Below are 23,986 nucleotides of genomic sequence, written 5' to 3'. Positions count from 1 at the left end.
ACCCTAACCCCTCCCCAGCCACACACCCTAACCCCAGCCACACACCCTAACCCCTCCCCAGCCACACACCCTAACCCCTCCCCAGCCACACACCCTAACCCCCTCCCCAGCCACACACCCTAACCCCTCCCCAGCCACACACCCTAACCCCTCCCCAGCCACACACCCTAACCCCTCCCCAGCCACACACCCTAACCCCTCCCCAGCCACACACCCTAACCCCTCCCCAGCCACACACCCTAACCCCTCCCCAGCCACACACCCTAACCCCTCCCCAGCCACACACCCTAACCCCTCCCCAGCCACACACCCTAACCCCTCCCCAGCCACACACCCTAACCCCTCCCCAGCCACACACCCTAACCCCTCCCCAGCCACACACCCTAACCCCTCCCCAGCCACACACCCTAACCCCTCCCCAGCCACACACCCTAACCCCTCCCCAGCCACACACCCTAACCCTTCCCAGCCACACACCCTAACCCCCTCCCCAGCCACACACCCTAACCCCTCCCCAGCCACACACCCTAACCCCTCCCCAGCCACACACCCTAACCCCTCCCCGGCCACACACCCTAACCCCTCCCCAGCCACACACCCTAACCCCTCCCCAGCCACACACCCCAACCCCTCCCCAGCCACACACCCTAACCCCAGCCACACACCCTAACCCCAGCCACACACCCTAACCCCTCCCCAGCCACACACCCTAACCCCAGCCACACACCCTAACCCCTCCCCAGCCACACACTCTAACCCCTCCCCAGCCACACACCCTAACCCCTCCCCGGCCACACACCCTAACCCCTCCCCAGCCACACACCCTAACCCCTCCCCAGCCACACACCCTAACCCCTCCCCGGCCACACACCCTAACCCCTCCCCAGTCACACACCCTAACCCCTCCCCGGCCACACACCCTAACCCAGGGGTGGGCAAACTACGGCCCAAGGGCCGCATGCGGCCTGCCAAAAGGTTTTTATGCGGCCCACCAAGTCATTAAAAAAAAATATTTAAAAAAAAAAAAATGTTTTTAAGGTTAATGGGGGGGTTGTTGGGTTACGGGTATAGGGTGGATACGTTGACTTGAGTAGGGTGATCATTTCTCGGCACAACATCGAGGGCCGAAGGGCCCGTTCTGTGCTGTACTGTTCTATGTTCTACATGAGGCACCCAGAATCATAACCGGGTGAAGTAATTATTTTACTTAATATACTATGCGGCCCTTTAAAATTGTGAATTTCTGAATGTGGCCCTTGCACGGAAAAGTTTGCCCACCCCTACCCTAACCCCTCCCCAACCACACACCCTAACCCCTCCCCAGCCACACACCCTAACCCCTCCCCAGCCACACACCCTAACCCCTCCCCAGCCACACACCCTAACCCCTCCCCAGCCACACACCCTAAACCCCTCCCCAGCCACACACCCTAACCCCTCCCCAGCCACACACCCTAACCCAACCACACACCCTAACCCCTCCCCAGCCACACACCCTAACCCCTCCCCAGCCACGCACCCTAACCCCTCCCCAGCCACACACCCTAACCCCTCCCCAGCCACACACCCTAGCCCCTCCCCAGCCACACACCCTAACCCCTCCCCAGCCACACACCCTAACCCCTCCCCAGCCACACACCCTAACCCCTCCCCAGCCACACACCCTAACCCCTCCCCAGTCACACACCCTAACCCCTCCCCAGCCACACACCCCAACCCCTCCCCAGCCACACACCCCAACCCCTCCCCAGCCACACACCCTAACCCCTCCCCAGTCACACACCCTAACCCCTCCCCAGCCACACACCCTAACCCCTCCCCAGCCACACACCCCAATCCCTCCCCAGCCACACACCCCAACCCCTCCCCAGCCACACACCCTAACCCCAGCCACACACCCTGACCCCCCCCCCAGCCACACACCCTAACCCCAGCCACACACCCTAACCCCTCCCCAGCCACACACCCTAACCCCTCCCCAGCCACACACCCTAACCCCTCCCCAGCCACACACCCTAACCCCTCCCCAGCCACACACCCCAACCCCTCCCCAGCCACACACCCTAACCCCAGCCACACACCCAGCCACACACCCTAACCCCTCCCCAGCCACACACCCTAACCCCAGCCACACACCCTAACCCCAGCCACACACCCAGCCACACACCCTAACACCTCCCCAGCCACACACCCTAACCCCTCCCCAGCCACACACCCTAACCCCTCCCCAGCCACACACCCTAACCCCTCCCCAGCCACACACCCTAACCCCTCCCCAGCCACACACCCTAACCCCTCCCCAGCCACACACCCTAACCCCTCCCCAGCCACACACCCTAACCGCTCCCCAGCCACACACCCTAACCCCTCCCCAGCCACACACCCTAACCCCAGCCACACACCCTAACCCCTCCCCAGCCACACACCCTAACCCCTCCCCAGCCACACACCCTAACCCCTCCCCAGCCACACACCCTAACCCCAGCCACACAGCCTAACCCCTCCCCAGCCACACACCCTAACCCCTCCCCAGCCACACACCCAGCCACACACCCTAACCCCTCCCCAGCCACACACCCTAACCGCTCCCCAGCCACACACCCTAACCCCTCCCCAGCCACACACCCTAACCCCAGCCACACACCCAGCCACACACCCTAACCCCTCCCCAGCCACACACCCTAACCCCTCCCCAGCCACACACCCTAACCCCTCCCCAGCCACACACCCTAACCCCTCCCCAGCCACACAGCCATACCCCTCCCCAGCCACACAGCCTAACCCCTCCCCAGCCACACACCCTAACCCCTCCCCAGCCACACACCCTAACCCCTCCCCAACCACACACCCTAACCCCTCCCCAGCCACACACCCTAACCCCTCCCCAGCCACACACCCTAACCCCAGCCACACAGCCTAACCCCTCCCCAGCCACACCCTAACCCCTCCCCAGCCACACACCCTAACCCCAGCCACACACCCTAACCCCTCCCCAGCCACACACCCTAACCCCTCCCCAGCCACACACCCTAACCCCTCCCCAGCCACACACCCTAACCCCTCCCCAGCCACACACCCTAACCCCTCCCCCAGCCACACACTCTAACCCCTCCCCAGCCACACACCCTAACCCCAGCCACACACCCTAACCCCAGCCACACACCCTAACCCCAGCCACACACCCTAACCCCAGCCACACACCCTAACCCCTCCCCAGCCACACACCCTAACCCCTCCCCAACCACACAGCCTAACCCCTCCCCAGCCACATACCCTAACCCCTCCCAACCACACAGCCTAACCCCTCCCCAGCCACACACTCTAACCCTTCCCCAGCCACACACCCTAACCCCTCCCCAGCCACACACCCTAACCCCAGCCACACACCCTGACCCCCCCCCCCCCAGCCACACACCCTAACCCCTCCCCAGCCACACACCCTAACCCCTCCCCAGCCACACACCCTAACCCCAGCCACACACCCTAACACCTCCCCAGCCACACACCCTAACCCCTCCCCAGCCACACACCCTAACCCCTCCCCAGCCCCACACCCTAACCCCTCCCCAGCCACACACTCTAACCCCTCCTTAATTTGCTTCCACTGAATTATAGAAATGGGAGAAGTCATTTGATCCAGCAGAAGACAACAAAATGAAACCTCCTGGAGGATGGAGCAGTAGCAATAATTTTCTGTAGGGTCCATTCAGATCAGGCAGGAAAACAAATTGCTGCCGACACTGGAAATCCAAAATAAAATAGCTAAAGTCAGGCCGTGTCAGTGCAGACAGAAAGAGTTCATGTTCTGGTCAGCATGACCTTTAGACCTTTCTAGTGATAAGTCACCTTGACCAGCCAGAAACAGTTTTTTAAATAGAAATTTAGAGTACCCAATGTTTTCCAATTAAGGGGTAATTTAGCGTGGCCAATCCACCTAGCCGGCACATCTTCAAGTTGTGGGGGTGAGACCCACACAGACACGAGGAGAATGTGCAAACTCCACACGGACAGTGACCTGGGTGCCGGGATCGAACCCCGGCTCTCGGCGGAGTGAGGCAGCAGTGCTAACCACTGCGCCCCTTGTGGCGCAGTAGCACAGTGGTTAGCACCATTGCTTCACAGCTCCAGGGTCCCGGGTTTGATTGCTGGTTTGGGGTCACTGTCTGTGTGGTGTCTGCACGTTCTCCCTGTGTCTGCGTGGGTTTCCTCCGGGTGCTCCGGTTTCCTCCCTCAAGTCCCGAAAGACGTGCTGATAGGTGAATTGGACATTCTGAATTCTCCCTCCGTGTACCTGAACAGGCGCCGGAATGTGGCGACTAGGGGCTTTTCACAGTAACTTCATTGCAGTGTTAATGTCAGCCTACTTGTGACAATAGTAAAGATTATCCCAGTTCATTATAACTAAACCACGCACTCACACAGACTCCCTCTTTATTTACACTACCGTTACCCTTTCAAACACAAGATCCGACATGGATTTAAATAGTATTGCAATACACCCGGAGGCCATTCAGCCCAACTAGTCTGTGCTGGTGTTCATGCTCCACCTCCCACCCTATGGCCATATTCTTTCATTCCTTTCTCCCTCATTTTATCCAACTTCTCGTTCGAATACCATTCGCCTCAACCACTCTGTGCATCGAGTGCAGTCCACATCGAGCCAACCTGCCTAACGCATCACCGCGCAAACACGGGGAGAACGTGCAGACTCCGCACAGACAGTGACCCAAGCCGGGAATCGAACCTGGGACCCTGGCGCTGTGAAGCAACAGTGCTAACCACTGTGCTACCGTGCCGCCCAATAAAAACTCAAGTGAGCCTGACATGCTCATATGGTGGGCACATTAAGAAGTTTTACGACACCAGGTTAAAATCGAACAGGTTTATTTGGTATCACGAGCTTTTGGATCGTATCTCCTTCATCAGGCGAGTGCATTCACCTGAGGAAGGAGCTGTGCTCCGAAAGCTAGTGACTCCAAACAAACCTGTTGGACTTGAACCTGGCATTGTAAGACATCTTACTGTGCTCACCCCAGTCCAAAGCCGGCATCTCCACATCACACGGTGGCGGAATCGATCAGATTTCTGATTCAAGGGAAGGTATTCACTCTGAGCCAGAAGACCTGCATTTATATTTTGTGTTTATCACACCCCAAAACTGCTTTACAACCGATGAAGCATTTCAAGGGTGGTCACTGTTCTAATGTAGGAAACTTGGCAGCCACATTACACACAGCAAAATCTCACAAACAGCAATGAAGTCAATGAGGTTAATGAGATAATGGAGATTAAATATTGGAAGGTTCAGTCTTGCTCTGCGCATCCATGACAGAGAACACACAACCGGTCAGTAAAGGTGCTGACATTCACGTTACCGCAGCCAAATCACCCCTTGGACCTGAATCAAGTCACTTTTTTTCCCTCTGCAGATACCTCCCACTCCAGCTCAAATCTTTCACAGGGTCCCAATTCTGTCTACAATCTGGAGGCTTTCAATGCCCAGCTCACTACTTTCACTGACACCATCCTAGAGTTCAACATGGAGGAACAGATACCTGGGGGGGATGCAGGAGCAAGGGATGTCAAAAGAAAGGACTTCAATTTCGACAGCACCTTTCGCAACCGGAGGATGGCCCGTAGCACTCTAGCATTTTTGGAAGTGTTGTCACTGCGGTGATCAACAGAATGCAGCAGCCAAATGTGCACAGCAAGCTCCCACAAATGTGATAATAAAATAGTGTTACTGGACCGTCCACATCTATCCGAGAGGACAGATGGGGTCCGAGCGTTAAGTGTCTCGTCCGAAAGACAGCACTGCCAACAACGCAGCATTTCTCAGCCTGGATTGCCTGGAGCCTGGATTGGCTGCTCATGTCCCTGGAGCCTGGGTTACCTGCTCATGTCCCTGGAGCCTGGGTTGCCTGCTCATGTCCCTGGATTGCCTGGGTTGCCTGCTCATGTCCCTGGATTGCCTGGGTTGCCTGCTCATGTCCCTGGAGCCTGGATTGGCTGCTCATGTCCCTGGAGCCTGGATTGGCTGCTCATGTCCCTGGATTGCCTGGGTTGCCTGCTCATGTCCCTGGAGCCTGGGTTGCCTGCTCATGTCCCTGGATTGCCTGCTCATGTCCCTGGATTGCCTGCTCATGTGCCTGGAGCCTGGGTTGCCTGCTCATGTCCCTGGATTGCCTGGGTTGCCTGCTCATGTCCCTGGAATGAGACCTGAACCCACAGCTCCATAACTAAGAGGCAAAATGACTACCCACATAGCCACGGCCACAGGAAGTGACTCAATTTGCTTCGACCTCACAAAACAGTGCCATCAAACGGAGAAGAAAAACCCGAGGCTGGTCTTTGCAGGCGCATCTTCCTGCAGGCCGAGATTCAGGCTGGCACAGCAACAGACCACTTTAATTACTGATACGTTACAACGACTTCGGGGCAAACAAAAGATTCTCGACAACCTCTGGAGCTCCTCCCAATTAACTGGCATGACCAGCCCTGAAACATCAGGTGTTGGCAGGTGGCTCTCGTTCCCGTTGGCATTGTGCCAACCGCTTCACACGCCAACTATTATGCCACAGGTGAAATTAGACCCAATCTGAATACAATACAGAAACCTGAGACATGAACAGTTCCTGAGTCGCCCGAGTGGATTCCCAAGACCTGTTTAATTTCCCTCAACCTGCTGGCTTTTTCGCAACAAGCGTAGGTTGCATTTTGATTTCCAGAAGGCATTTGACAAGGTGCCACATTAAAGGTTACTGCAGAAAATAGAAACTCGGTGTCAGGGGTAACACATTAGCTAGGATAAGAGATCGGCTGGCTAACAGGAAGCAGAGACTAGGCATATCGGGGTCTTTTTCAGGTTGGCTTGGATAAAAAGATTGAAGGGATGGTTGCCAAATTTGCCGATGACACAAAGATCGGTAGGAAAGTAAGTTGCGAAGATGACATATAGAGGTTACAGAAACATCGTGATAGGTTAAGTGAGTGGGAAAGGTCTCGGCAAATGGAGTACAATATGAGCAAGTGTGAAATTATCCATTTTGGCAAGGAGAATAAAAAAGAAGCTAATTATCTAAATGGTGAGAGATTACAGAGCTGTGAGGTGCAGAGGGATCTGGGTGTCCTAGTGCATGGGTCACAAAAGGCCAGCATACAGGTACAGCGAGTAATTGGGACAGTTAATAGAATGTTTATTGAAAGGGGAATTAATTACAACGGTAAGGAGGTTAGGCTTCAGTTGTACAGGGCAGTGGGGAGACCATATCTGGAGTAGTGTGAACAGTATTGGTCTCCTTATTTAAGGAAAGATGTAGATGCATTGGAAAAAGTTCAGAGAAGGTTTACCTGGAGTGGGTGGGCTGTCTTATGAGGAAAGACTGGACAGGCTAGGGTTGTATTCACTGGAGTTTAAAAGAGTGAGAGGTGGGGCAGCACGGTGGTGCAGTGGGTTAGCACATCTGCCTCACGGCGCCGAGGTCCCAGGTTCGATCCCGGCTCTGGGCCACTGTCCGTGTGCAGTTTGCACATTCTCCCCGTGTTTGTGCGGATTTCACCCCCACAACCCAAAAAGATGTGCTGTGCAGGGTAGGTGAATTGGCCGTGATAAATTGCCCCCTTAATTGGAAAAAAAACTGAATTGGGTATTCTAAATATTTTTTAAAAAGAGAGGTGACTTGGTTGAAACTTGGATCGAGGGGCATCGATAGGATGATGTGGCGAGGATGATTCTTCTTGTGGGAGAATCTAGAACTAGAGGTCGCTGTATAAAAATGAGGGGTTGGCCATTTATTTTTTTTAAAATAAATTTAGAGTACCCAATTCATTTTCTCCAATTAAGGGGCAATTTAATGTGGCCAATTGGCCTACCCTGCACATCTTTGGGTTGTGGGGGTGAAACCCACGCAGACACGGGGAGAATGTGCAAACTGCACACTGACAGTGACCCAGAGCCGGGATCGAACCTGGGACCTCGGCGCCGTGAGGCAGCAGTGCTAACCCATCACACCACCGCCCTGCCCTGGGGTTGGCCATTTAAAACAGAAATGAGGCAACAATAGTTTCACTCAGAGGGTTGTGAATCTTCGGAACTCTCTTCCTGAGAAGGCGGCGGAAGCAGAGTCTTTGAATATTTTTACGGCAGAGGTAGATAGATTCTTGGTAAGCAAGTTAGGTTATTGGGGCAAAGGCGGAATGCAGACTTGAGGTTACTATCAGATCTGCCATGATTGTATGAAATGGTGGAGCAGAAGCGATGGGCTGAATGGCCTCCTCGTTCATATTTATGTAGACTCGTCATCTAAATAAATAAATAATAATCTAACCATGATGACTGGACTTTGCTGATCCTTTTAAGAATGACATGTTTCTGAATGCTATGTCTTGGCTCAGACATAGACTCCTCGATAATAATCAACTTCAACAAAACGCTTGCAAACCACAACTTCTAAAATACTCTTAACTCATGACAAGAGTTTGCTGTGCTGGGTGGAGTAAGCTACAATCTTTAAAAGAGGCTAGATCAGTAAACAATCAGGCAGGCATGATTACATATGGTCTTGACAGATAACTCTTTCCATGGGGCAGCACGGTGGCGGTGGTTAGCACTGCTGCCTCACGGCGCTGAGGACCTGGGTTCGATCCCGGCCCGGGGTCACTGTCCGAGTAGGATTTGCACATTCTCCCCGTGACTGCGTGGACCTCACCCCCACAACCCAAAAAAGATGTGCAGGGGAGGTGGATTGGCCACGCTAAATTGTCCCTTAAATTGTAAAAGAAGGAACTGCGTACTGTAAACATATTTTTTAAAACTCTTTGCACGGGTGGGGACTCGAGGACTGATTGAACCCAATTCATGAAGGTGCAGAAACAAAGCAAAAATAATGCATGTCCCCAGTGTCCTGACCAATTTTCATCCTTCGACCACCTTCCAAGGCTTGGGTGCAGCGGCAAAAATAAAATCAGCCTCAAAGAGCAGGAAGATGCAAGCCACAGAAAATAGCCCAAACAGCAATGGCAGCTGCAGAGGAATTCAGATAAGAACATAACCGAGACAGCTCCCAGTACATCAGTAAACTTTTTACCATGCGCCTGCAGGAATCCCAGACAATCTGGGGGAAAGGGAAAACAAATAAACCCACTGAAGGAAAGGGTTAGATAAACCAACGACAATTCCCATCTTGCAACACAAACTGGTTCCCCACCCTTCAAGGCATTGACTGTTGAACGTCACAGCACAGATAGTTCCCTCGGTGTGTAAGATGCTTCCAAAGATAGTTTGTGAGTGTTCGAGGCTTCATCTTTGGCTCCTGTTGAGTTGCCTCGACTTTAGCTGGAGAAAAATCCCATTGCAATGATTTCCAGCTCCCCCCGGTGAGTAATTGGAGAGGAGGCAGAAAGGCAAAAGAACAAACTGCATTTCTATAGCACCTTTCACAGCCTCCGGGCATCGCAAAGCACATTAGATTTGAAGAAAACTGTCTGCAGTCAGTAATAACCTCCTGATAGTCAGTAGGTGACGGATTAAACCAAAGTTAATCTTTACTCAGTTTAGATTAATTTACAGATTGAAACACTGCTCAAGTAACAACCCTAGGTTAAAATCCAACAGGTTGGTTTGGAACCACTAGCTTTCGGAGCGGAGCTCCTTCCTCACTCGCCTGATGAAGAAAGCTAGTGATTCAAAACAAACCTGTTGGACTTTAACGTGGTGTGTTGCAAGACTTCTTACTGTGCCCACCCCAGTCCAAAGCCGGCATCTCCACATCAAGTAACAACCCAGTCAATGCCCTCCACAGAGGCTGGTTTAGCACAGTGGGCTAAACAGCTAGCTTGTAATGCAGAACAAGGCCACCAGCACGGGTTCAATTCCCGTAACAGCCTCCCTGAACAGGCGCCAATGTGGCGACCAGGGGCTTTTCACAGTATCTTCATTAACTTCACAGTAACTAAGCGATTATTATTATTACCTGTACGGAGTTAAATCACAATTGATACACAATTAACAGGTGGCATTGAAATGAAAATCGCTTATTGGCACGAGTCGGCTTCAAATGAAGTTACTGTGAAAAGCCCCTAGTCGCCACATTCCGGCGCCTGTTCGGGGAGGCTGTTACGGGAATCGAACCATGCTGCTGGCCTGCTTGGTCTGCTTTAAAAGCCAGCAATTTAGCCCTGTGCTAAACAGGGAACAACCAATTTACACACGACAAACAGCAATGAGATAAATGACCGTAATATATTTTGAAACTGATCAGAACACCAGGGAGAACCATCTTTGTTCTTTGAAATAGTGTCACATGACCTCGGTCTCATGTGACAAATGGCACCTCTGATTGTGCAGGACTCCGAGCGTGGAGGCTCCGCCTATCGGCTTTTCGTTCAAACTCTCAGCAGTGAGGATTTGAACTCACAACCTTCTGCCTCAGAGCCAAGACCACCCACGGAGGGGGCCCACCATGCTCCAACGAAAAGCAAAGTAGTGCAGGTGCCGAAAGTTTGAAACCAAAGGAGGCAACAGTCTGGGAGCATCTGTGGGACCGGTTCTGAACAGACCCAAGTCGCAAAGCTGCGACCCCGCCAGGAACAACAGTCGCAGAAATGGACTCCACCACAATCTGTGGCCGGTTCTAAGGCCTGCTCCATGGTAACGTTTGTCCAGTTCGGATCAACCTGAATCGCAAACTGTTTCTCGCTCCACAGATGCTGCCTGGCCTGCCGAAGATCTCCAGCATCCCCCTTGTTCTATTTCAGTGGAATGAAAATGTTTGTTTTTAGCATCAGTGTGGTTCAGTTGGTAACACTGTGTGTCTTGGAATCTCACGGTTCCACATTCAAAGGCCACTCCAGAGCTGGAGCACCAAAATGAAGGTGATTGCCGCGCCGCCCACAGGGCGAGTGCCACACCGCCAGAGGAGGCATTAAATTGAGGGATGACTGGTGGTTATAAAAAGCACAAAATAAATGAGTCTTTCTTCCCCTTGGCTGGTAAAACCCCAGCAGTAATGAGGGGTGTTTGTATTTTTCTCCAGAGGGTGGGTTTGTTTTGTTTGTGCAGGTGTTGGGGGGGGGGATTGTGTATGTGTTGAGTGAGAGGGGGGTAGTGAGTGTTTTGTGTTTGAATAGGGGTAAGGGTGTCTGTGCGGGGGCTGTGGAGTACAGTGGTTGATATACACAAGTATTTTGAGTGTGTATGTGTGCTTGTATACGGAGATGTGTGCATGTGTACGGAGATGTGTGCATGTGTACGGAGATGTGTGCATGTATACAAGAGTGTTTTGCGGGTGTACATCCTAACAAGGAAGAAGAGTCAGCCATTCAATCAGCCATTCAACCCCTCACAAGACTGGTCTGCATCCCCCCACCCCCCCCCCCCCCCCGATAACCACCCCCTTCTTTACCCAAGAATATATCCACCAGTGTGTACATGAGGCAGTGTGTAGAGGCAGTGTACAGTGTATATGAGGCAGTGTACACAGTGTATATGGAGCAGTGTATATGAGGCAGTGTACACAGTGTCTATGAGGCAGTGTACACAGTGTCTATGAGGCAGTGTACACAGTGTCTATGAGGCAGTGTACACAGTGTCTATGAGGCAGTGTACACAGTGTCTATGAGGCAGTGTACACAGTGTATACGGAGCAGTGTATATGAGGCAGCGTACAGTGTGTATATGAGGCAGTGTACACAGTGTATACGGAGCAGTGTATATGAGGCAGTGTACAGTGTGTATATGAGGCAGTGTACACAGTGTATACGGAGCAGTGTATATGAGGCAGTGTACACAGTGTATATGAGGCAGTGTACACAGTGTATATGAGGCAGTGTACACAGTGTATATGAGGCAGTGTACACAGTGTATATGAGGCAGTGTACACAGTGTATATGAGGCGGTGTACACAGTGTATATGAGGCGGTGTACACAGTGTATATGAAGCAGTGTACGCAGTGTATACGGAGCAGTGTATATGAGGCAGTGTATATGAGGCAGTGTACAGTGTGTATATGAGGCAGTGTATACGGAGCAGTGTATATGGAGCAGTGTACACAGTGTATATGAGGCAGCGTACAGTGTGTATATGAGGCAGTGTACACAGTGTGTATGAGGCAGTGTACACAGTGTATACGGAGCAGTGTATATGAGGCAGCGTACAGTGTGTATATGAGTCAGTGTACACAGTGTATATGAGTCAGTGTACACAGTGTATATGAGGCAGTGTACACAGTGTATATGAGGCACTGTACACAGTGTATATGAGGCAGTGTACACAGTGTATATGAGGCACTGTACACAGTGTATATGAGGCACTGTACACAGTGTATATGAGGCACTGTACACAGTGTATATGAGGCAGTGTACACAGTGTATACGGAGCAGTGTATATGAGGCAGCGTACAGTGTGTATATGAGGCAGTGTACACAGTGTATACGGAGCAGTGTATATGAGGCAGTGTACAGTGTGTATGAGGCAGTGTACAGTGTATACGGAGCAGTGTATATGAGGCAGTGTACACAGTGTATGTGAGGTAGTGTACACAGTGTATATGAGGCAGTGTACACAGTGTATATGAGGTAGTGTACACAGTGTATATGAGCCAGCGTACAGTGTGAGGCAGCGTACACAGTGTATACGGAGCAGTGTATATGAGGCAGCGTACACAGTGTATATGAGGCAGCGTACAGTGTGTATGAGGCAGCGTACACAGTGTATATGAGGCAGCGTACAGTGTGTATATGAGGCAGCGTACAGTGTGTATATGAGGCAGCGTACACAGTGTATATGAGGCAGCGTACAGTGTGTATGAGGCAGTGTACAGTGTGTATATGAGGCAGTGTACAGTGTGTATATGAGGCAGCGTACACAGTGTATATGAGGCAGCGTACAGTGTGTATATGAGGCAGTGTACACAGTGTATATGAGGCAGCGTACAGTGTGTATATGAGGCAGCGTACACAGTGTATATGAGGCAGCGTACAGTGTGTATATGAGGCAGCGTACACAGTGTATATGAGGCAGCGTACAGTGTGTATATGAGGCAGCGTACACAGTGTATATGAGGCAGCGTACACAGTGTATATGAGGCAGCGTACAGTGTGTATATGAGGCAGCGTACACAGTGTATATGAGGCAGCGTACACAGTGTATATGAGGCAGCGTACACAGTGTATATGAGGCAGCGTACAGTGTGTATATGAGGCAGTGTACACAGTGTATATGAGGCAGCGTACAGTGTGTATATGAGGCAGCGTACACAGTGTATATGAGGCAGCGTACAGTGTGTATATGAGGCAGTTTATACTCGCAGTTTAGTCACTCACCACCTCCAGCAGTTTGAAGATGCCGAAGCGGGACCGCAGGTATTGGCAGTCACAGCGGAAGGGGATGCGGAGCGGGCTGAGGGCGGGCTCGGTGGTCGGCTGGTACGGGCTGCTCGCCCCGGACATCATGGAGCTGCTGGAGGCTTCCCCCCCGAACCCGTCCCCATCGCCCGGGTCTCCCATCCCGCCGGGGGGCTCCGGGAGAATCCCGCCCGCCGAGGGCTCCGGGAGAATCCCGCCGGGGCGGGTTGGTCTCAGGAAGGTGCCGGGATGGAAGTTGGGAGGCGGCTCTGTTGGGGGGGGACTCTCCCCGGGCTCCGGGCCCCGCTCCCGGGCTCCGCTCCGCCGCCTCTCCCGCTCCGAGCGGCGGGGTCTGCGCTCCGCTCACTGCCGCCGCCCGGGGTCCGCTCTCCGCTCTCCCCTTCCTGCTCCTGCTCTCTCTCTCCTCTCCTCTCCTCTCTCGGGCTCCCTCTCTCTGCCACCTCTCCCTCTCTCTCTCTCTCTCCTCCCCCTGTTAATCTGTAATCTCCTCACTATTTATCCTCCAGCGTAATCCCCGCCTGCTCTCACCGCCTGAGGTGCCAGCCTCTCTCTCTCTCTCTGTCCTATTCTCCCTGTCTCTGCTCTCCACCTCCTTGTTTGAAACATATTAATAATCTTTATTGTCACAAGTAGGCTTACATTAACACTGCAATGAAGTTACTGTGAAAAGCCCCTAGTTGCCACATTCCGGCGCCTGTTCGGGTACACAGAGGGAGAATCCAGGATGTCCAATTCACCCAACAGCACGGGCGCGATTCTCCGCACTCCCGACGGTGCAGAGAATAGCGTGGCTCGTAAAATTTTACGGCCACGCTGTTCCGACGCCCTCCCGCTATTCTCCCCCCCCCCCCCCCCCCACGCCCGACTCCCGATACGAATCGCTGCCGCCGTTTTTTTACGGCCGGCAGCAATTCTCAGTTGTTCGATGGGCCGAGTTCCCAGCCCTTTACGGCTGTTTTTACGAACGGCAAACACACCTGGTCTGGCCGTTCGTAAAAACGGCCGTAAACTCTCGATCTTTAAAACCATGGCACCGATTGGCACGGCAGTACCACGGCCGTGCCAAGGGTGCCATGGGCCCGCGATCGGTGGGCACCGATCGTGGGCAGCGGGCCCGATGCCCGCGCACTCTTTGTCCCTCCGCCGCCCCGCTGTATCACTTCGCGGGGCGGCTGAGGGGCATCCCGGCCCGCGCATGCGCGGGTTTCGCGCAAATGCGCGATGACGTCATCCGCGTATGCGCGGGTTGGAGTCTTCCAATCCGCGCATGCGCGGCTGACGTCATATGACGCGTCAGCCGGCGCTAACTCTGGCAAGCGGGCTTAACGAAATTCGTTAAGCCCGCGATGCCGGAGTTTACGGCGGCGGCATGCTAGCCCCGACCGGGGACCAGAATCGGTTCCCGGTCGGGAAGGGGGGGGCTGGCGTCAAACCCGCCCGGATTTGACACCAGCCTTACGATTTCTCCCCATATGGGAGAATCGCGCCCCACGTCTTTCTGGGACTGTGGGAGGAAACCGGAGCGCCCAGAGGAAACCCACGCAGACACGGGGAGAACGTACAAACTTCAGAGGCACCCAGGGTCAAAATCGAACCCGGGTCTCTGGTGCTGTGAGGCAGCAGTGCTAATCCACTGTGCCACAGAACCACTGTGCACATGCCAGCCCTCTGAATGCCATCTAGTACCATTCGCCCGCCTACTCCCCATAATCCTGCATATTGTCATAGAATCCCTACAGTGCAGGAGGAGCCATGCGACCCATCAAGCCTGCACTTACCCTTCGAATGAGCACTCTACCCATGTACACTCCCCCGTCCACCTATCCCCGTGACCCCATATCCTAACCTGCACATCCCTGGACACCTAAGGGCCAATCCATGGGGCAGCACGGTGGCATAGTGGTTAGCACTGCTGCCTAACAGCACCAGGGACCTGGGTTCCATTCCAGCCTAAGGTGACTGTGTGAAGTTTGCACTTTTTACGCTTTCTCCCCGTGTCTGCGTGGGGTTCCTCTGGGTTCCGCTTTCCTGCTACAGTCCATAGGTGGATTGGCCATGCTAAATTGCCCCTTGGTGTCCAAAGGTTTGTGGGGTTACCAGGTTGCAGAGATAACCTGAGGAGGCTGCAAAGAGGCAGCAGGGTGGCTTGGACAGGCTGGCTGAGTGGGCAAATACTTGGCAAATGCAATACAATGTGGGTAAATGTAAGGTTATCCACTTTGGTGGCAAAAACAGGAAGGCAGATTATTATCTGAATTGTGGCAGTTTATGAAAAGGGGAAGTACAACGAGACCTGGGTGTCATGGTGGAACAGTCGCTGAAGGTTGGCATGCAGGTACAGCAGGCGGTGAGGGTTTGCATGCAGGTACAGCAGGCGGTGAGGGAAGCTAATGGCATGGTGGCCTTCATAGAGAGAGGATTTGAGTGTAGGAGTAGGGATGTCTTGCTGCAGTTATACAGGGCCTTGGTGAGGCCACACCTTGAGTATTGTGTGCAGGTTTGGTCCCCTAGTTTGAGGAAGGACATTCTTGCTATTGAGGGTGTCCAGCGAAGGTTCCCAGGCTAATTCCCGGGATGGCAGGACTGACAGATGAAGAAAGACTGGATCGACTGGGCTTGTACTGACTGGAGTTTAGAAGAATGAGAGGGGATGTCACAGAAACATATAAAATCCTGATGGGACTGGACAGGCTAGATGCGGGAATAATGTTCCCGATGTTGGGGACGTCCAGAACTAGGGGTCACAGCCTCAGAATAAGGGGTCAGCCATTCAGGACTGAGACGAGGAAGAACTTCTTCTCCCAGAGAGAGTTGTGAACTTGTGGAATTCTCCACCACAGAAAGCTGTTGGGGCCAGTTCGCTGGAGATATTCAGGAGGGAGCTGGACGTGGCCCTTGTGGCTAAAGGAATCAAGGGGTTTGGAGAGATAGCAGGAGTGGGATACTGAATTTGCATGATCAGCCCTGATCATATTGAATGGTGGTGCAGACTCGAAGGGCCGAATGGCCTACTCCACCTATTTTCTGTGTTTCTATATGGCAGCGGAGTGTGCCTAGGTAGGGTGTTCTTTCAGAGGGTCAGTGCAAACTCGATGACCTCCTTCTGTACTGTAGGGATTCGATGAATCCACCTATCCTGCACATCTTTTGTGAGAGGTGTAGCCATCTGGGATGGCCACTTACAAAGGGAAATATGGCCACATGCAAAGAATCACGGGAAATATGGCCAATGCAGGATCCAGCCGAACTCCGAGTTTAAGTGTATATTTGCCACTAGATAACCAGACACGATCGAAACCCCCAGCCGATTTGATTCTAATGGCCCATTTCCCCAGGACAAAAGACCTGTACTCGGGTATCAGATAGATAGATTCATCGGCGCCGTCCCTTCACCCAGGAAGCCCAAACAGCCAAGGTCAATGACCGCTCAGGAAACCCCAGCCATCAAGGCACCCGCCCCTTTATTGGCTAAAATCGAAGGCAGTAATCGAAGCCTGCCGAATTATTGGGTCCAAAGCTAAGGACCGCCCAAAAGAGCGCTAAACCCCCAAAGGATAAATGGGGACACAGCCATGTGTTCAGTCTCTCTTGGCCCTGCTTACGCCTAAAACCAATTGCAACATCACGACCAGAAGCAAGTTCAAGACCAACAATCGCTGCCAGACGGATGAGCCCAGCAGAAACAAAGTCACTTCTCCAGACCCAGCCACGCAAGATCCGAACAAAGGCTTCGTTCCTCTGCATAAAGCCGGGTGCCTGAAGTTAAGTACAGGTTGTTGTAGTTGTTAGGTGTATTTAGCTTGTAGTGTTTTATGTTGCATGTTGAAGTAATTCTTTTTTAAAATAAATTTAGAGTACCCAATTTAGCGTGGCCAATCCACCTACCCTGCACATCTTTTGGGTTGTGGGGGTGAAACCCACGCAAACACGGGGAGAATGTGCAAACTCCACACGGACAGTGACCCAGGGCCGGGATTCGAACCCGGGTCCTCAGTGCCATAGGAAGCAATGCTAACCACTGTGCCACCGTGCTGCCCTTGTCAAAGTAATTCTTGTGTGTAAATAAACTATCTTTGAACTTGAACTAACTAACTGGTTGTTTGGTCTTTGATCAATATCCGGTAAAACCTTGTGGTGGTATCATTTGATACCTGGCGATTCTGAAAAACAATATTATCATTAATAACTGCCATATCTAGTTAATTTGGCAACATTATTGGTGCCGATTGGCAACATTATTGGTGACGCTGGTGGGATAATATTCCACTCATTAAAAAGAGCAACATTATTGGCGTCTCCAGTGCGGATTGGCAACAGAGGAAACCGGAGCACCCGAAGGAAACCCACGCAGACACGGGGAGAACATGCAAACTCCACACAGTGACCCAAAGCCGGAATTGAACCTGGGTCCCTGGTGCTGTGAGGCAGCAGTGTGACACCGTGCCTCCCTAAGTCCGTTTTGAAAGCTTTGATTGAACCTGTCTCCACCTCAGTCTCGGGCAGTGCATTCCAGACCCAAACCACTTGTTGGGTGAAAACGGTTTCTCGTACCTCTTTCTCCTTTCACCAATTACTTTACGTCTGTGGCCTCTCGTTCTCGATCCTTTCACATGGGTGTTGTTGCCAGAAAGTCCTGACACATCGGCTGATTCAGCCATTTGTGTTCATCGGTCATAGACAGCAGTCTGAGCAGCAAATTGTTCTGGACGCAGATTGAACAGAATCTGCCGAGCTCTTCACGCTCAAACCCTTTGAGAGGAAATTCCAACCGTGGGCTTCCCGTTTGACTGACAGCCACTGGCAAATCAATCAGCGTTCCCACCGGGAATGTGGACTGTAAATGAATGAGCCATGGCCAGATGTGGGGGAGGGGCACACATCTAGAGGAGAATGGCCTATCTCACCAAGGGGAGTGAGCGTGGAGGAGCAAGTTAGCAAGGCGTGCTGGGTGCCAGGTGAGTTTTGGTCTCCTTATCTAGGGAAGGTTGGAAGTGTGTTGGATGCAGTTCAGGGGAGGTTTACGAGATTAACGGGGCAGGTTTCGCTCAGTTGGCAGGTCAGCTGGTTTGCGATACAAAGCCAGGCCAACACTGCTGATCCAACCCCTGTATCGAATGAGGTGATTCATGAAGGCCCCGCCTTCTCAACCTTGCCCCTTGCCTGAGGTGTGGTGACCCTCAGGTTAAATCACCACCAGTCAGCTCTCCCCCTCAAAGGGGAAAGCAGCCTATGGTCATCTGGGACTCTGGCGACTTTACTGACTTTATTTTTTGCTCGATTGACACCTGGAATAAGTGGGTTGTCTTATGAGGATAGGTTAGACAGAGTGGGCTCATTTCCATTGGAGATTAGAATCATAGAATTTAAAGTGCAGAAGGAGGCCATTCAGCCTATCGAGTCTGCACCGGCCCTTGGAAAAAGCACCCTACTCAAGCCCACTCCTCCATCCGATCCCCGTAACCCAGTAACTCCACTTAACCTTTTTGGACCCAAAAGGCAATTTAGCGTGGCCAATGCACCTAACCTGCACATCTTTGGACTGTGGAAGGAAACCCACGCAGACACGGGGAGGATGTGCAGACTCCGCACAGACAGTGACCCAGAGCCGGGATCGAACCTGGGACCCTGGAGCTGTGAAGCCATTGTGCTATCCACAATGCTACCCTTTCTTGTGGGTGAGGTCAGAAGTTGGGGTATTGTTTTAAAATTCAGCGTTGTCCTTTTGGGACAGAAATGGGGGAGGTTTTTTTTTTCAAAAATATACTTTATTCATAAAATCTCTAATAAACATCACAGAACATTTCGAATTGTTACGACTGTTTCCTCCAAAGTCACATATTCACTTGTCTTTCTCGCATTCAATTGGGATGACATTCCACACATTTCCCTGTTTCCGTTACAATTCTTTCTTAAATATTTAAATCGTCATTTTTTTTTTCAATTCTTTTATACATTGGAGTGTTAATGACCACCAGACCGAGGGGTTTTACACTGTTACCAACCCCTCGGTGTACATTTGCTGGGAAGACCTTACACTGTGGTCTTTCCCCATTGCGCCTTGGCGGGAGCTTCCCAAGCCTGAGTGCGTCCCTCAGTACATAGTCCTGGACCTTGGAATGTGCCAGTCTGCAACACTCGGTCGAGGACAATTCTTTGCACTGGAAGATCAGCAAGTTTCGGGCAGACCAAAGAGCGTCTTTCACCGAGTTGATGACCTTCCAGCAGCAGTTGATGTTTGTCTCGGTGTGTGTCCCTGGAAACAGTCCATAGAGCACAGAGTCCTGTGTCACAGAGCTGCTCGATATGAACCTGGACAAATCCCACTGCATCTCTCTCCAGACCTTCTTTGCAAAGGCACATTCCACAAGGAGGCGTGTGACCGTCTCATCTCCCCCACAGCCACTCCGAGGGCAGCGCGCGACGGTGCTGAGCCTTTGGGTGTACATGAAGGATCTGACAGGGAGGGCCCTTCTCACCACCAGCCAAGCTCGGTCTTGGTGCTTGTTTGAAAGTTCTGGTGATGAGGCATTCTGCCAGATGACTCTGACAGTCGGCTCAGGGGACCATCCAACGTCCTCCACAGTCTCCTTTTCCCTGAGGGCCTCAAGGACATTGCGTGCAGACCACTGCAAGCTGGCGGTCCCACAGACCATCCATCTGGTCAGGAGGAAACGATTGTCGTTCCTCCGACCTGGGTATTCTGCTGCGGGGAGACAACTTCACCATCTCTGATGTTAAGGAGGTGGTGGGCGGACGCCTCCTCGTAGCAAACGTCAAATACAAAACCGCTCCTCTCAGACTCATTAATGTGTTTGCCCCGGCCGTAAAGAGTGAGCGGCTGGCAGTCCTTCAGCAACTCCCACTGCTGCTGGCCACCTCCAAGCCGGTCATTCTGGGCGGTGACTTCAAATGCATCATCGATGCGGCTGGACGATCCGGCAGAGCCGGCAGCAAACTAGACGCCACGTCCAGACTCCTGATGGAAACGGTAAAAGACGCCAAGCTGCAACCTTCAGCAACCCTGCGCAGGAGCGCAGCGTAGATACACGTGGTCACGGCCAGACGGGTCTGTCCGCTCCAGGATAGACTTCTTCTTTGTGTCCCGTGCTTTCACTGTCTGGTTCACCGACGTCAAGCCGGTGTTCTTCTCTGACCACTGCCTCCTACTGGCTGACTGCCACCTGCAGGAAAACCAGGGGGGACATGGAAGCTGAACGTAAAACTGTTGACCTCGAGGAACTTAAAAGGGATTACAAAGGTTGGCGAGCCGTGAAACCCCTCTTTGATTCTCCATATCTCTAGTGGGAAGCAATCAAGGGGAACATCAAAAGGTTTTTCATCCTCAAAGGTGTTCAGAAGGTGAGAGAGAGACGAGGGGTCATGTCCAGGCTCCAGAAAAGCATGCAGAATTTGCTCCAGCTGCAGTCGATGGGGGTTGATGTCAAGGAGTATCTCCAAGAGGTGAAGAGCCAGCAAGCCTCACTCTATACCTCGGAGGCCTCCAAGGTTATCTTCCGTTCCAGAGTCCGCTCCGTGGAGCAGGATGAAAAGTGCTCATGCTGCTTCTTCCAAAAGGTGCACAGAGAGACCTCTGTGATCAGCAGCCTGAAGGAAGAAGATGGCTGTGTAAAGTCATCGCAGTCTAACATCTTGAGGATCAGTAAATCCTTTTATGCCGGACAGTATGATATGAAGCCAACAGATAGCAGAGAGCGGGAAAGCCTGGACAAACCGCTAACTCTGGACGAGCTGACAAAGGCCGTCAAGTCCTTTGAGACGAGTAAAACTCCCGGAAGCGACGGCCTACCAGCTGAGTTGTATTCGGCTCTGTGGGACTGGATGGACCCAGACCTACTGGAAGTGTACGATAGTATGCTTCTGGACGGCAGCATGTCAGAATCCATGAGGAAAGACATCATCACCCTCATCTACAAGCAAAAGGGGGAAAGGGAAGAAATTCAAAATTGACGACCCATTTCACTGTTGAATGTGGATTATAAAATTCTAGCCAAGGTCATCGCCAATCGGGTAAGTCTGCTCTGGAGTTGGTGATCCACCTTGACCAGACCTGTGCTGAGGATTGTGTGGCTCTGGAACTCGTATGTTCATTTGAGTTCACGCTCTTCTCAATAGACCAAAGAAACTGCAAAATACATTTAAAAAGCTGAGTATTTAAGGTATGGATTCCATACGACTATGTCTATAGGACAGCTCTCCCAAATGTCAGCGAGGATTTTGTAGAGTTGCCTCAGTCAACTCCAGGTGATCCCCGAGCTCGATCCCTCTTCACTTTTCCAGAGCGGTTTTCAAAAGAAAAATGTCTTTATTGAAGTTTTTTACATTTTGTACACCATACATTCAACAAAGGTATATGCATCGGTTACAATGGGCAGCACGGTAGCACAGTGGTTAGCACTGTTGCTTCACAGCACCAGAGACCCAGGTTCGATTCCCGCTTGGTTCACAGTCTGTGCGGAGTCTGCACGTTCTCCCTGTGTCTGCATGGGTTTCCTCCGGGCACTCCGGTTTCCTCCCAAAAGACGTGCTGTTTGGCAGCATGGTGGCGCAGTGGGTTAGCCCTGTTGCCTCATGGTGCCAAGGTCCCAGGTTCGATCCCGGCTCTGGGTCACGGTCCGTGTGGAGTTTGCACATTCTCCCCGTGTCTGCATGGGTTTCGCCCCCACAACCCAAAAGATGTGCAGGGTAGGTGGATTGGACATTCTGAATTCTCCCTCAGTGTACCCGAACAGGTGCCGGAATGTGGCGACTAGGGGATTTTCACAGTAACTTCATTGCAGTGTTAATGTAAGCATACAATAACCCATCCTGCTTATGCTGGTCCCACCCTCACCCAGAACTGGTCCCAATGTCCCAGGAATCTGCAACCCTCCTCCTCGCACAAGCTTTCCAGCCATGTATTCATCCGATATATGCTGCTGTTTCTACTCTGACGAGCACATGGTACTGCTAGTACTCTTCAGATCACTACCTTTGAAGTCCTATTTTTCAACTTGCATCCTAACTTTGCCTAACAAAGGTAAGCAAAACCAGGGGCTGGTTTAGCACAGTGGGTTCAGTTCCCATACCAGCCTCTCGGACAGGCGCCGGAATGTGGCGACTAGGGACTTTTCACAGTAACTTGATTGAAGCCTACTTGTGACAATAAGCTATTATTATTATTATTATTAACTCCCTACATTCTGCTTTCAGGACCTCATCTCTTTTTCAACCCATGTCATTGGTACCGATGTGCATCACAACCACTGGCTGTTCACCCTCCCCTCCAGAATGTCCTGTACTCGCTCCGAGACATCCTTGGCCATAGCACCAGGGAGGCAACATACCATCCTGGAGTCTCATTTGCGGCACTGAAACACTATTTATTCCTCTTACAATTGAATTCCCTATGACTATTGCATTCTCACCCTTATTACTCTTCCCCTATGCAGCAGAGCCAACTGTGATACAACCAATTTGGGAGTCTAGGACCCTCCCATGAGGGGGAAACATCTTCTCAGTATTTACCCTGTGAAGCCCCTTAAGAATCCGATATGTTTCAATGAGGTCACCTCCTATTATTCTAAATTCCAATGAGTAGAGGTAACAACCTGTTTAACCTTTGCTCCGAAGACATTTCCTCCATACCGAGATCATCCTAGTGAACCTTCTCTGAACCGACTCCAATTAAATAATATCTTTCCTTAAATAAAGAGACCAAAACTGCTCGCAGTGTTTCAAGGAATCTAGTTTAGAAGGAGGCCATTTGGCCCATCGGGTCTGCACCGGCCCTTGGAAAGAGCACCCCACACCTCCACTCTATCCCCGTAACCCAGCAACCTTTTGGTCACTAAGGGCAATTTATCATGGCCAATCCACCTAACCTGCACATCTTTGGACTGCGGGAGGAAACCGGAGCACCCGGAGGAAACCCACGCAGACTCGGGGATAAAGTGCAAACTCCCACACAGTCACCCGAGGCCGGAATTGAACCTGGGACCCTGAAGCTGTAAGGCAGCAGCGCTAACCCCTGTGCCACCATGCTCCAGATGTGGTCTCACCAGTCCCTTGCACAGCTGCAGCGACTTCCTGACTCTTATACTCCAACCCCTTGAAATAAGGGCCAACATTCCATTGACCTTCCTGATTACCTGCTGCCCCTGTGTGCTACCTTTCTGTGTTTTGTGCACAAGTTTCCCCAAGTCCCTTTGTGTTGCAGCTTGCTGCATTTTCCCTGTTTAAATAATACTCTGTTCTTTTGTTCTCCCTTCCAAAATGAACAACTTCACATTTTCCCACTTTATACTCCATTCGCCAACTTTATACCCACTAAGGGCAGCACGGTGGCGCAGTGGGTTAGCCCTGCTGCCTCACGGCACCGAGGTCCCAGGTTCAATCCCGGCTCTGGGTCACTGTCTGTGTGGAGTTTGCACATTCTCCCCATGTCTGCATGGATTTCGCCCCCACAACCCAAAGATGTGCAGGGTAGGTGGATTGGCCACATTAAATTGCCCCTTAATTGGAAAAAAATGAATTGGGTACTCTAAATTTATTTTTAAAATACTTTATACCCACTTACCGAGCCTATCAATATCTCTTTGCAAACTGTTGGTATTGCTCTCCCAA

At 52.0% G+C, this 23,986-nt stretch overlaps 1 protein-coding gene across 1 annotated transcript in view; it reads right to left on the bottom strand.

The window, feature by feature from the left end:
- cmtm4 (CKLF-like MARVEL transmembrane domain containing 4) overlaps positions 1–13,705 on the bottom strand; it is an 85,893-nt gene extending 72,188 nt beyond the window's left edge. The window contains exon 1 of the mRNA XM_038806229.1: positions 13,322–13,705. Coding sequence (XP_038662157.1) covers positions 13,322–13,504 — 183 coding nt within the window. The 5' untranslated portion in view covers positions 13,505–13,705. The remainder of the gene's footprint in view (positions 1–13,321) is intronic.
- Positions 13,706–23,986: the final 10,281 nt, after the last annotated feature.

This window comes from Scyliorhinus canicula, chromosome 9 (genome assembly GCF_902713615.1).
Source record: "Scyliorhinus canicula chromosome 9, sScyCan1.1, whole genome shotgun sequence".
Classification (NCBI taxonomy): domain Eukaryota; kingdom Metazoa; phylum Chordata; class Chondrichthyes; order Carcharhiniformes; family Scyliorhinidae; genus Scyliorhinus; species Scyliorhinus canicula.
This window is presented reverse-complemented; position numbering and strand designations above follow the sequence as displayed.